The following is a 14,422-nucleotide window of genomic DNA, read 5'->3' as shown; positions in this document are numbered from 1 at the left end:
TTTTACCTGCACATCCACCAATATCATTTATTGTATCTGCTACTCCCAATGTGGTCTCCTCTACATTGGGGAGACTGGACGCCGCCTTGCAGAGCGCTTGAGGGAACATCTCTGGGACGCCCGCACCAATCATCTTTACCGCCCTGTGGCCCAACATTTCAATCCCCCTCCTACTCAGCCAAAGACATGGAGGTCCTGGGCCTCCTTCACCGCCGCTCCCTCACCACCCGATGCCTGGAGGAAGAACACCTCATCTTCCGCCTCGGAACACTTCAACCCCAGGGCATCAATGTGGACTCCACCAGTTTCCTAATTTCCCCTTCCCCACCTCACCCCAGTTCCAAACTTCCAGCTCAGCACTGTCCCCATGACTTGTCCTACCTGCCTATCTTCCTTTCCACCTATCCACTCCACCCTCCTCTCTGACCTATCACCTTCACCCCCACCCCCATTCACCTATTGTACTCTTTGCTACCTTCTTCCCAACCCTGCCCGCCCATTTATCTCTCCACTCTGCAGGCACTCTGCCTCTATTCCTGATGAAGGGCTTTTGCGTGAAACATCGATTTTCCTGCTCCTCGGATGCTGCCTGAACTGCTCTGCTTTTCCAGCACCACTCTAATCTAGAATCTGGTTTCGAGCATCTGCAGTCCGTGTTTTTACCTACTGGCTTTATCCTGTTCCACTGACTCACTACTCTTTAAATCAGAGTGGCTAGCTCTTAAGACTTTACACATCTACTGTTTGTTTAACCCCTTCCTTTTATGTGCTATTTTGACTGTGAGTAGGGAAGTATTTCGAAGAAATTGAAAATATTTAAGAGCGTGACAGTAACATTTCGAGTACCTGCTTAGCTTTTGCATGAGTCAAGTTTAATTTAGATAAATGTGAGGTGTTGCATTTTGGAAAGGCAGATCAGGGCAGAACTCATACTCTTAATGGTACGGTCCTGGGGAATGCAGGTTCATAGTTCCTTGAAAGTGGAGTCGCAGGTAGATAGGATAGTGAAGAAGGTTGGTATGCTTTCCTTTATTGGTCAGAGCATTGAATAGAGGAGTTAGGAGGTCATTTTGCAGCTGTACAGGACACAGGACATTGTGCGCAATTCTGCTCTCCTTTCTAAAGGAAGGATATTGTGAAACTTGAAAGGGTTCAGAAAAGATTTACAAGGATGAATGCCAGGGTTGGAAGGTTTGAGCTATAGGGAGTGGCTGAATAGGCTGGGGCTCTTTTACCTGGAGCATTGGAGGCTGAGGGGTGACCCTATAGCGACTTATAAAATCATGAGGGGATTGGATAGGATAAATAGGCAAGGTCTTTTCCCTGGGGTGGGGGAGTCCAGAATTAGAGGGCATAGGTTTAGGTTGAGGGGAAAAATTTAAAAGGGACCAAAGGGGCAACTTTTTTACACAGAGGGTGGTGCGTGTGTGGAATGAGCTGCCAGAGGAAGTGGTTGAGGCTGGTACAATTACAAAGTTAAAAATCACACAACACTAGGGTATGGTCCAACAGATTTATTTGGAAGCACTAGCTTTCAGAGCACTACTCCTTCATCAGGTGGTTGTTTTCTTAGACTAGTGCTTCCAAATAAACCTGTTGGACTATAACCTGGTGTTGTGTGATTTTTAACTTTGTACACCCCAGTCCAACACCGGCATCTCCAAATCATGAGTACAATTACAACATTTAAAAGGCATTTGGATGAATGTATGAATAGGTAGTGTTCGAGTGGTATGGGCAAAGTGCTGGCAAATGTAACAAGACTAATTTAGAATATCTGGTCAGCATGGACGAGTTGGACCGAAGGGCCTAAGATTCCATGACTCTAACTAAGCTTGCACCATATAGCTAGACTTTGGTGTGAGCTCTTTTTTTTAAGACTAAAACATTGAGAGACACCTCTTTGAGACTTGCATACTTTGCTCATGTACTCAGCTGACCAAGATATTGTCCAAGAGATCTCCTGCACTATTAAAATGTTCCCTCATACAGTCGTGAGAGCACAGACAGAGGTAATTCAATCCTTTGGTGCTGGTTCTCTATAAAGCAAAGCAATAAATTTCATTCCACTCTTGATCCCCATTGGCATATAAGTCTATCTCCCTTAAGCGCCCAGCCAATTTCCTTTTCTGGTCATTCACAGTCCCTCTAGGTCCAAACACCGCCCACCCCAACCTCTCCCTTGTAAACAGCAGATTCCAGGTCATTACTACTCATAGCTTAAAACAAATGTTTTACCTCACATCCCCTTGCATCACTTGTCAAAACGTCCCCATTAGCTGCTGGATGCTGAATTAATTCACTCTTAAGGTGAAGGTGGCCCAGAGTCCAAAAGAGGTCAAACCCGTCCCCATGCTTCACTTGGAAAGATTTCCAGTCCGATATCAGCTGAAAGTATTAATATTCTGTAAAATTCTGGCATGTTTGTCAACCATTTGTAATTTCCTTTAGCCAAGTTTGGGAACAATAGTAACATTGTAGGAACAAGGCCTTTTAGTCTACCAAATCTGTGACAATTCCTAATCCTTATGTAGACCCACTCAGGTGGATAGAGCTTGTAAGAAGGCCTATGGTGTATTAGCGTTCATTAGCAGAGGGATTGAATCCAAGAGTCGTGAGGTGATGTTGCAGCTGTATAGGACCTTGGTAAGGCCACATTTGGAGTACTGTGTGCAGTTCTGGTCACCTCACTTTAGGAAAGATGTGGAAGCTTTGGAGAGGGTGCAGAGGAGATTTACCAGGATGTTGCCTGGAATGGAGAATAGGTCGTACGAGGATAGGCTGAGAGTGCTAGGCCTTTTCTCATTGGAACGGCGAAGGATGAGGGGTGACTTGATAGAGGTTTATAAGATGACCAGGGGAATAGATAGAGTAGACAGTCAGAGACTTTTTCCCCGGGTACAACAGAGTGTTACAAGGGGACATAAATTTAAGGTGAAGGGTGGAAGGTATATGGGGATGTCAGGGGTAGGTTCTTTACCCAGATAATGGTGGGGGCATGGAATGCGCTGCCAGTGGGAGTGGCAGAGTCAGAATCATTGGTGACCTTTAAGCGGCAATTGGATAGGTACATGGATGGGTGCTTAAGCTAGGACAAATGTTCAGCACAACATCATGGGCCAAAGGGCCTGTTCTGTGCTGTATTGTTCTGTGTTCTACGTTCTATGTTCTATGTTTTGCCTACACACTGTTCCTATCCTTCTGTTCGCCCTCCCATTCATGTGTCTATCAACTTACACCTTCAAGATTGCTAAAGCGTCTGCTTCCACTACCTCCACTTGGTTAGAGTCAAAAAACTGCAAATGCTGGAATCCAAAATAGATAGGCAGGAGGCTGGAAGAACACAGCAAGCCAGGCAGCATCAGGAGGCAGGGAAGTCAACGTCAGAATGGTTACACCCGAAACGTCAATCTCTACACCTCCTGATGCTGCCTGGCTTGCTGTGTTCTTCCAGCCTTCTGCCTGTCCACCACCTCCACTAACAGTGTGTTCCAGGCACCCACCACTCTCTGTGTGAAAATTTGTTTCCCACACTTCTCCCCTAAGCTCTCCCCTTCTCACCTTGAACTTGTGCCCTCTTGTGGTTGACCTTTCCACCCTGGGAAAAAAGCCTCTGACTATCCACTAATACAATGATAACATTACTAGAGTAATAATCCAGAGGCCAAGGTAATGTTCTTAGTGCATTGGTCCAAAACCATAAGACATAGGAGCAGAAATTAGGCCATTCAGCCCATCGATTCTGCTCCACCATTCGATCATGGCTGATAGGATTTTCAATCCCATTTTCCCGCTTTCTCTCCGTAACCTTTGATACTCTTGGCAATCAAGAACCTATCCATCTCTGTTTTAAATATACTCAATGACCTGGCCTCCATAGCTTTCTGTGGCAATGAATTCCACAATGAACCCAATGCTATGAATGGAATTTTAATTCAATTGATAAATCTGGACTGTAAAGCTAATCTCAATAATACTGAGTATCATCAAAGAAAGAACCCATTTCATTCACAAATCTCAGAATCTAATCAGAGAAAAATATCAGACTTTCCTCTCTAAATATGGCTATAGAGCCTTATGTGACCTCTTACCTGCTGAAATCACCTGACAAGCCACTCAGTTCAAGAGCAGTTGGAAATAGGCAACAAATGTTTGCCTTGCAAGTGAGACTCACATCCCATGAAAGAATAAAATATATCTTTCTACGAACTTTCAATTTCTCAACTTAGGCAATAAATAATAATTCAACTGATGAAACAATTCTATCCGTTAAAAACTCCATGTATCACTTTTCCAGCACTCACTTCAAGAACTTTTTGCATCCATTTGGAACAATTAATTATTCAAATCTCTTTAGCACGGAAACCCAAAACTATTAATTACATCAATCATATCAATTGCGAAATGTTTCAGTTCAGTAAAATAATTTATGGCCGTAATACATTCTGGATGTTATTCTTATGTCTGTTAAGGTAAATGTATAAATTTCTGCCACCACTTTTATTCCAAATGTTAATCTATTTAAAATAAACAGGGAACTGTCTTCAGTTAACAAAATGCAGGCAAGATTTTATGTACATATGGAGGATTGCAGAGGGATTTAAATTCACTGAAAGATCATTATTTTCCATCAAAGTATGGGATTGGTTGAATACTGATCACATCCTTAGTTGTAAAAAAAAGTTATGATCATTCTTAGAATGCAACGATAAACACAACCAGTAATATTGATTAGGGGTGACACGGTGGCTCAGTGGTTATCACTGCTGCCTTACAGCACCAGGGACCGGGTTTGATTCCAGCCTCGAGCAATTGTGTGGCGTTTGCACATTCTTCCTGTGTCTGCGTGGGTTTCTTTTGGGTGCTCCGGTTTCCTTCCACAGTCCAAAGATATGCAGGTTAGGTGAATTAGCCATGCTAAATTGCCAATAATGTTAGGTGCATTAGTCAGGGGTATATATGGGGAATGGGTCTGGGTGAGTTACTCTTCAGAGGGTCACTATGGACTTGTTGGGCTGAAAGGCCTGTTTCCATACTGTAGGTAATTTAATCTATTGCCTTCTTTTGTTTGCGCATTTAGAGAGTACATTCACAGTGATGGTAACAGGAGAGCGGCACAGAGATGGGCAATGATTCTTATTTTGCTGCTGAGACATGAAGGTTTTGGCATCACTTATGTTCTATTGTTAAAGGACATTTGCAACCTTGTGTGAATATGTTCAATGAGAAAATACTAGTGACCAACTGCAAATGTTAGATGTATCACCTACCAAGCCAGGTTTTATTTTGGGATTTGACTTGACCAGTATCCCTATCAGCTGGGAATTTATATTGGCTCCTGATGAACCAATTATTAATTTCAGAGCCTCGTGTTTAAACGCTTCCAATACCTTGGTCTTCTCTATAGTTGTAAGCCTCAGCAACCCTTCATTCACTTGAGAACTCTATATTTCTCTGACCATTTGATTGCTAGCAACTTTCTGTGTTCAACCATTGGTGCCCATACTTCCAGCATGATATTTTCTCCCTAAAGGTCTTTTCCATCTCTTGCTCTTCTTTTATGATACTTCTTAAAACCTGTCTCTTTTGCCAAGCTTTTGATAGCCTTCGTTGGCTCCATATAAAGAATTGTACCAAACAGGAACAGGCCCTACTGCCCACCAAGACTGCACCAACACATGCTGTCATTCTAAACAAAAAACTTTTTGCCTCCAAGCGGTTCACATCCCTCCATGCTCTGCCAATTCACATACCTGCCAGGATGCCTCTTCAAAGTTGCTACTGTATCTGCCTCCACTTCCTGCTCCAGGAACTTACCACCCTCTGTGTAAAAAAACTTGCCTCTTATATCTCCTTTAAACTTACCCCCTTTTACCTTAAACCATTGTCCCCTGGAAAAATGACTCTGACTATCCATTCTATTCATTGCCTCACATCATTTTGTAAACTTCTATTAGATTGTCCCTCTTCCTTTGATGTTCAAATAAAAATAAATCAAGTTCGTCCAATCTCTCCTCATTGCTATTACACTTCAAACCAGACAACACCCTGGTAAACCATTTTTGTTCCCTCTCCAAAGCCCTCCACATGTTTCTAGTAATATCTTGACTGGAACTGCACATAATATTTCATATCTGGCCTTACTAAAGATCTATACTGCTGCACATGGCTTGCCAATTTTTATACTCTATGCCCAGAATAATAAAGGCAAGCATGCTATATGTCTTCTTGACCACTTTCTCCATTTGTCTTGTACTTTCAGGGAACTGTGCACTTGTACACCTAGATGCCTCTGTATGTTGATGCTACAAAGGGTTCTGTCATTTAATGTATACTTCCCTCCTGTATTGGATCTTCCAAAATGCATCACCTGACTTTTGTCCAAATTAAACTCCATATGCCATTTCTCAGCCAAGTCTCCAACCTGTCCATATCCTGCTGTATCCTTTGGCAATCCTCCTCACTATCCAAATAATCTTTGTGTCATCCACAAACTTACTTATCAGGCTAGCTGCATTCTCCTCCAAGTTATTTATATTACAAACAACAAGGTCCCAGCACTGATCCCTGTGGAACAGTGGTCACAGATTTTCAATTAGAAAAATACCCTTCCACACTGATCCTGACTTCTGTGACTAAGCCTGTTCTGTACCAATCTTACAACTCACTGTGGATCCCATGGGATTTCTTCAGCCTGGTGTGCAGAACTTTGTCAAAGGCTTTACTAAAGTCCACAAAGACAACATCTAGCACTCTGGTCTCAACAATCATCTTTGGCACTTCCTCAAAAAACTCAATCAAGTTTGTGAGAACACGACCGGCCCTGCATGTTGCCTAATGCTAATAATCCTGCATATTTCCAAATGTGAGTAAATCCTATCCCTAAGAATCTTCTCCAGTAATTTCCCTCTCACTGATGAAGGCGTACTGGTCTAAAATTTCTCAGATTATCCGAGTTGCCCTTCTTAAACATAGGAACAACACTGGCTATTCTCCAGTCCTCTGGACCTCTCCTGTGACTAACATGATACAAAGATTTTGTGTGAGTCCCCAGTAACTTCTTCACCAGCCTCCCTCAGCATTCTGGATAGATCCCACCACGTCCTAGGGACTTGTTTATCCTAATGCTTTTTAAAACATGCAACACCACCTCCTTTCTTATGTCGACATGCCCTTGATTATAAATGCAAGACTCACAATCCACCATGTCCTTCTCCTTTGTAAATGCCAATGCAAAATATTCTTTCTGGAACTTACTGTCTTCCTCTGGCTCCACATAAATTCCCTCTTTTGTCCTTGAGTGGACTACTCTTTCCTTAGCTACGTTCATGGTCCTTCTATACATATAAAATGCCTTGGGATTTTCCTTAATCCTGTTTGCCAAAGACATTTCATGACCCTTTTTAGCCCTCCCAATTCCTTGTTTGAGTTCTTTCCTGTTATCTTTGTATTGTTTGAGGGCTCTGTCTGTCTTCAGTTTTCTAAACTGTATGCCACCTTTTGCTTTTTGACTAAGCTCTCAATTTCTGTTGTCATTTAGGGTTTCTTAATCTTGCCTCCCTTATCCTTCATTTGCACAGGAACATGCTGGTCCTGAAGTCTAATCAACTGGCCTTTAAACAATTCCAACATGCCAAGTGTGGATTTAGCTTCAAATAGTTGCCAATCAACATTCCCCAATTCCTGCCTAATATTGTGCTAGTTAGCCATCCCCTAGTTTAGTACTTCCCCCAATTTAGTACTTTCACCCGAAGACTACTCTAATCCTTATCCATCAATAACTTAAAACTTACGGAATTATGGTCACTGTTCCCGAAATGATCCCCCTCTGGAAATTCAATCACCTGGCCGGGCTCATTCCCCAATACCAGGTCCAGTATAGTCCCTTCCTTAGTCGAGAGTGTCGTGCTGGAAAAGCACAGCAGGTCAGGCAGCATCCGAGGAGCAGGAGAATTGACGTTTCGGGCATAAACCCTCTCGACTCTGAACTCCAGCATCTGCAGTCCTCACTTTCTCTTAGTCCCTTCCTTAGTTGGACTATTTTCATATTTTTCAAAACACTGTCTTGGACAAAGCTAACAAATTTCCCCAGATCTAACAGAGCTAACAAATCCAAAACTCCTGTCATTAATGACTCCCAGTCAATTTAAGGGAAATTAAAAATCATCCACCACAACAATCTTGTTGTTTTCACAATTTTCCATCATCTGTCCACACATCTGTCCCTCTATCACCCACTAGCTGTTGGGAGGCCTTCCATCAAATTAATTGCGCCCTTCCTGTTCCTGAGCTCTACCCATAATACCTCACTGGATGAGCCCTGCAAGGCATCCTCTTTGTGCCACTGTGATATTCCCCCTAATCAGTAAGGCAACTTCCCAACTCTTTTACATTCTTCTCTATGCCAATTTTGTGTATGATTCCACTCCCATGAAGCTCACTCCTGCAAGATTTTTTGTTATTTTAAAGGTCGTTATTATAAGAACAATAAAAATGCTCCTTGGTTAAACTTTGTGTTTCTTTTCCCTACATAGCTGGAGTCAAAGCTCAGCCTAATCACTTCAGTGGAGTGAGAAATGACAATGGACAGCTTTACAGATGTCTGGGCAAAGCTCAAGGAACTGCATGACCAAGAAGTACAAGGTACAGAAAGCATTAAAAATGTTAACTGTTTAATCCTTTACATTGTGAGTAAATTCACTTTAAACAGCCACTGTTGAATATGAAACGTTAATGTGGAATTGTCTTTTATCTTCACTTGACATATTTGGCAAGAATGCATCTTTGCAAAATTTATTCTAACACTGAACAGTCATATCCTTTTAGGAAAGCTATTTGAGAATGTTACATGATTAGATTGCTTCTAAAGTTTTTTTTTCCCCTCGTTAACCTTTTACCTTTACTGTTTAGGACTGTACACAAAGTTAACCGAAATAAACATGGAGCGATGTCTGTGAGTACAGCACATCCTGTTTTTAATTGCACTTTTCTCTCTTCTTTCATATAATCTGAATGCTATTCATGCTTATCCAATATTTGTGCCGTCTTGTTCGCAACTCATTGAGCAGTCGAACAAAATCCATCACAATTTACCATTTCTAATCTCAAACGTTCAAGCACGTTGCTCCTTAATCTTTCCAGCTGCATGAAAAATTGATATCTCAAATTTCTGCACAGAACTATGATCTGTCACCCTGATAATATTCCAGTGAATTTAGTGCACTTTTCTCTTCACTCCTATATCCTTTCTTAATTGTCTATATACAATTAATAATTTGAAGCTTACTGCTTTGTGACTCTATTCGTGCCTCTAGATGCAAAGGCAAAAATTCTGTTTGTCTCTTATATATTCTGACTTAGATGCATGACTACAGTTAATGACTTGTACATTGGCTCCTGGTTATACTTTTCTTTCTTTATCTTGATCCCAAAATGCTTCATGACATTTTTTTGCAGTGAGTTATGCAGAACTAAATAAACTTTCAACAGAAGGAAGAGTTTTGACCCACCATACCTGTGTTAACACTATGTTAAAATAATCCAAAATTAATCCTGCCTGGCTTTCTGCATCTGACTTTTTTTGGCAAAGTGCATACCAGTCCCTATGGCATCACTCCCATTGATTTGCTCCCCATCCTATTGCACAGTCTTCCCACAAGAACATGTCAGTCAATGCACATCTGCCAAAGACTGTCATGCTTTGCCCCATATCACCTTAAAAAGCCCATTATGCACCCAGACAAGCTCCAGCATTCAAAGATGCCCTGCCTGTTGGTGGACAGAGCTTAAACAGAAAGGCAAAATGGCAAGGTACAATAACCGGGTACAATTCCAGGGAGCACTATGTTAAGGAGAAAGTGAGAACTGCAGATGCTGGAGATCAGCGTCGATAAGTATGGTGCTGGAAAAGCACAGCTGGTCAGGCAGTATCTAAGCAGCAGAAGAGTGGATGTTTCAGGCATAAGTTCTTCATCAGGAATGAAGTCAGAAGGTGTTCCTGATGAAGAGCTTATGCTAGAAACGTCGACTCTGCTACACCTCAGATGCAGCCTGACCGGCCTTGCTTTTTCAGCACCACACTTTTCGACTTCGAGCACTATGTTAAGGGAAGGAGCAGGAGGTTTTGAGGAAATTGTTTTTCAGCCAGATGGTAGGAATCCAGAAGTTATTACTGAAAAGGGTGGTAGAGGCTGGAGCACTCAAGATATTTAAGAAGTATTTAGGATGAACATTTGAAATGCCCTAGCATACAAAGGTACAGGCCAACTGCTAGAATGACCGCCTACCTACCTTCCCTGCTCAGCCCTGGCATGTGAGGTGGTAGTGGGCAGGTACAATCATTCACTGCTCCCCCTTTGAGCCAGAGTGTTCCTGACAGTGGAGAGCCCCCTCCCACAAGACATCGTCTCCCAGCCATACTTTACTGTATGCCCCCAGCAAATCCTGCTGCCCCTCCCCTCCAACTTCACAATGTTACAGGACCCATTGCCCAGAGCCTACAGTCTCAAGGACCATATTGCTGAGGCTCAGTCCCATTGCAATGGATGTACCTTCCTCCTACTCCCCTCTTAGTTTCTGTGAATGGATCCAATTAACCTACTGCTACCCACTTCCTTGACTGACATGGTCAGACAACCCTGACTGAAATGTGCACTGATCCCTGGCTGTTGGTATCTATCTCCCCGACTGAATTATCTCTGGACTTGCTGTTACAGAGCCAACAGAGTCACCAGGACCTGCGCCCTGGTCTGTATACACATGGACCCCTGACTGCACACACCTCGACTGAATACCTGACTGTTCCAAGCTCCTTGACTATTATAGGAATCTGCGCTGAAAATGTGTTGCTGGAAAAGCGCAGCAGGTCAGGCAGCATCCAGGGAACAGGAGAATCGACGTTTCGGGCATAAGCCAAGGGCTTATGCCCGAAACGTCGATTCTCCTGTTCCCTGGATGCTGCCTGACCTGCTGCGCTTTTCCAGCAACACATTTTCAGCTCTGATCTCCAGCATCTGCAGTCCTCACTTTCTCCTATTATAGGAATCTGCCCTTGATGTTCCATGCAAGTTTATGGATATCAGTTATGACTATTTCCCATCAACTTTGACCCAGGGCTGCTTGCTTGCTGCACACGCTGTGTGTTAGCTGCCGAAACTGCTGGTACATGGAGTAGGTGTGACAGAAACGGAGACAGGAGCTCCAGGAAATGAATACAGTTCTGTGAATGTGAATTCTTGTGGTTGCATAAGATGCATCTTTGTTGGATTGACTATTGAATGGGAAAAAAAAGGATTGCAGATGCTGGAAACCAGAGTCTAGATTAGAGTGGTGCTAGAAAAGCACAGCAGGTCAGGCAGCATCCGAGGAGCAGGAAAATTGACGTTTTGGGCAAAAGCCCTTCATCAGGAACAGAGGCAAGGTGCCTGCAGAGTGGAGAGATAAATGAGAGGGGGGTGGGGGTGTGGAGAAAGGAGCATAGAGTACAATAGGAGAATGGGGAGGGGACGGAGGTGGTAGGTCAGAGAGGAGGGTGGAGTGGATAGGTGGGAAGGAAGATAGGCAGGTAGGACAGGTCATGAGGGCGGTGCTGAGCTGGAAGTCTGGAACTGGGGTGAGGTGAGGAAGGGGAAATTAGGAAACTGATGAAATCCACATTGATGTCCCGGGGTTGAAGTGTTCTGAGGCGGAAGATGAGGCATTCTTCCTCCAGGCGTTAGGTGGTGAGGGGCCTTGGATGGAGGTGAGGGAGGAGGTGTGGGCACAGGTTTTGCAATTCCTGCGGTGGCAGGGAGGGTGCCAGGATGGGAGGGTGGGTTGTTGGGGGGCATGAACCTGACCAGGTAGTCACGGAGGAAACGGTCTTTGCAGAAAGCAGAAATGGGTGGGGAGGGAAATATATCCCTGGTGGTGGGGTCTGTTTGGAGGTGGCAGAAATATCATTGGATGATGTGGTTTTTGCGAAGGTTGGTAGGATGGAAGGTGAGCACCAGGGGGGTTCTGTCCTTCTTACGGTTGGACGGGTGGGGTCTGAGTGCGGAGGTGCGGGATGTGGATGAGATGTGTTGGAATGTATCTTTAACCACGTGGGAAGGGAAATTGCGGTCTCCAAAGAAAGAGGCCATCTGGTGTGTTCTGTGGTGGAACTGGTCCTCCTGGGAGCAGATACAGCGGAGGCGGAGGAATTGGGAATACGGGATGGCATTTTTGCAGGAGGTAGGGTGGGAAGAGGTGTAATCCAGGTAGTTGTGGGAGTCGGTGGGTTTGTAAAAAATGTCAGTGTCAAGCCAGTCGTCATTAACGGAGATGGAGAGGCCCAGGAAGGGGAGTGAGGTGTCAGAGATGGTCCAAGTAAATTTAAGATCAGGGTGGAATGTGTTGGTGAAGTTGATGAATTGCTCAACCTCCTCGTGGGAGCATGAGTTGGCGCCAATGCAGTCATCAATGTAGCGGAGGAAGAGGTGGGGAGTAGTGCCAGTGTAACTACGGAAGATGGACTGTTTTACGTAGCCAACAAAGAGACAGGCATAGCTGGACCCCATACAGGTGCCCATGGTACCCCTTTGGTCTGGAGGAAGTGGGAGGATTCGAAGGAGACTTCCCCCACCCTCCTCTCTGACCTATCACCTCCATCCCCACCCCCATTCACCTATTGTACTCTTTGCTACCTTTCCTCACCCTCCTCTCTGACCTATCACCTCCATCCCCACCCCCATTCACCTATTGTACTCTATGCTCCTTTCTCCCCACCCCCACCCCCCTCTCATTTGTCTCTCCACTCTGCAGGCACCCTGCCTCTGTTCCTGATGAAGGGCTTTTGCCCGAAACGTCAATTTTCCTGCTCTTCAGATGCTGCTGTAATGAATGGGAAATATACCTTCTTATTTGAAATATCACTTGCTGTTAGTTCATGCATAACTTATGTTAAAGTAAAAGCTGCAAGAAGTGGAATCTTGTTGGTGATTTCTTATTTAGAGGTAAATTTAGTTATTTTGGTTTGCAATTTACCAATGAGGATTGTAACACTGGATTGAAAGTATAATTTAAACACAGGGTCAATGTAGGAAAGATGTTTGTACTTCAGAAGAAGACTGGAATAGTAGGATAGTTACTAGTAAATCCAACAGGGAATTCAGGAAAAATCTTTTGAATCTCAGTTCTTTTGAAAATACTTGTTTTCCCTTAAAGCCAAAAAAAGTTTGCATCTCAGCACTTAGGCTGAATCCATTTTTGTGAAGCTACTATCATATCCAGCTGCACAGCTGGATTTCCCACACATAGGTGTGAGTAAGTTGTACGAGTCTTCTATATGAGTGGGATCAATTCCAAACTCTTGATTTTCCATTCAGTTTTCTGTTTATATAAGAAGTATTGTTAGAATTACGATAATAAAAGATAAAAAGATCAAAGATATTGAATACTCAAGGCATTATTTTTTAAAAGAGGTGAAAGCGGACAGTAACTGTATGCTGTACAAGTAAGAGTCACCTGTTTAAAAGTCAAGTTTAGCACACAGTTTTGGTTCTCAGTGCTGATTAGCATAATTTAAACTTGGTGAAGAAATTTAGTCAGATGCCTGAAGTTTAAGCATTCAAAAGAAATTATTATTTGTTCATTATTTGCTCAGCACTGGCCACAGGTGCTGCTAGATTGCTAAACTGGGGTAGTCTGTTTGGTGTGAGAGCACTCATACTGCTGTTGCATTTCTTACCATTCAATCACACAATGAGAGTGTCACTGGCTAGGCCAGCATTTATTGCCCATCCCTAATTGCCCAGAGGGCAGTTAAGAGTCAACCACATTGCTGTGGGTCTGGAGACATATCTAGGCCAGACCAGGTAAGGCCAGCAATTTCTTTCCCGAATTAGTGAATCCGGAAGGGTTTTTCCACATTGACAATGATTTAAAGTCATCGTTAGACCCTTAATTCCAGATTCTTTGTTCAATTTAAATTCTACCATTTTCCATGGTGTGATTTGAACCCAGATCCCCAGAACATTAGCTGAGTTTCTGGATTAATAGTCTAACCATAATACCATCACCATTGCCTCCCCAATATCAATTTTGAGACAGCGACAATTCCAAGTCAAGGTGACTTTTGAATTAGAGGGGAATGTGCAAGTAACAATGTACCTGTACATTTGCTGCTCACGTTCTTCTGGATTAGACCTTGTTTTTATGAAGTACATGGGCTTCATGTGCCAGTTTCCACTGAAAGTATGGAAACTGCCAATGTACGTGCAATGGTAGCTTTCTGTCTAACTGAGGGACTAAGGACATGAAGGTTTTCAGACATAGCACTGTGGCAGACCCTCATGGAAACAATCCAGAGGAGAAAGGATGCCTTGTTTCCTGGGGGGGAGCATGTGGTGGGGCTGAAGCAGCCTCCATTTAATTGTCTTGCTCTTCCTTGCCCCTCACTTGA

At 43.5% G+C, this 14,422-nt stretch overlaps 1 protein-coding gene and 1 long non-coding RNA gene across 4 annotated transcripts in view; one reads left to right on the top strand and one right to left on the bottom strand.

The window, feature by feature from the left end:
• The window catches only part of rbbp8nl (RBBP8 N-terminal like), a 116,435-nt gene that overhangs the window by 22,478 nt on the left and 79,535 nt on the right, over nucleotides 1–14,422 (top strand). For all 3 annotated transcript variants that reach the window (XM_087994807.1, XM_087994808.1, XM_043710630.2), the window contains exons 2-3: nucleotides 8,535–8,643; nucleotides 8,911–8,953. In XM_087994807.1, coding sequence (XP_087850933.1) covers nucleotides 8,577–8,643; nucleotides 8,911–8,953 — 110 coding nt within the window. In that variant the 5' untranslated portion in view covers nucleotides 8,535–8,576. The remainder of the gene's footprint in view (nucleotides 1–8,534; nucleotides 8,644–8,910; nucleotides 8,954–14,422) is intronic.
• The window catches only part of LOC148147627 (uncharacterized), a 203,785-nt gene that overhangs the window by 175,631 nt on the left and 13,732 nt on the right, over nucleotides 1–14,422 (bottom strand). The gene's annotated exons all lie outside the window — the stretch shown is intronic.

The sequence above is a fragment of the Chiloscyllium plagiosum genome, unplaced genomic scaffold (assembly GCF_037043375.1).
Source record: "Chiloscyllium plagiosum isolate Xiang-an unplaced genomic scaffold, Cpla_swu_hap1 HiC_scaffold_15, whole genome shotgun sequence".
NCBI lineage: Eukaryota > Metazoa > Chordata > Chondrichthyes > Orectolobiformes > Hemiscylliidae > Chiloscyllium > Chiloscyllium plagiosum.
This window is presented reverse-complemented; position numbering and strand designations above follow the sequence as displayed.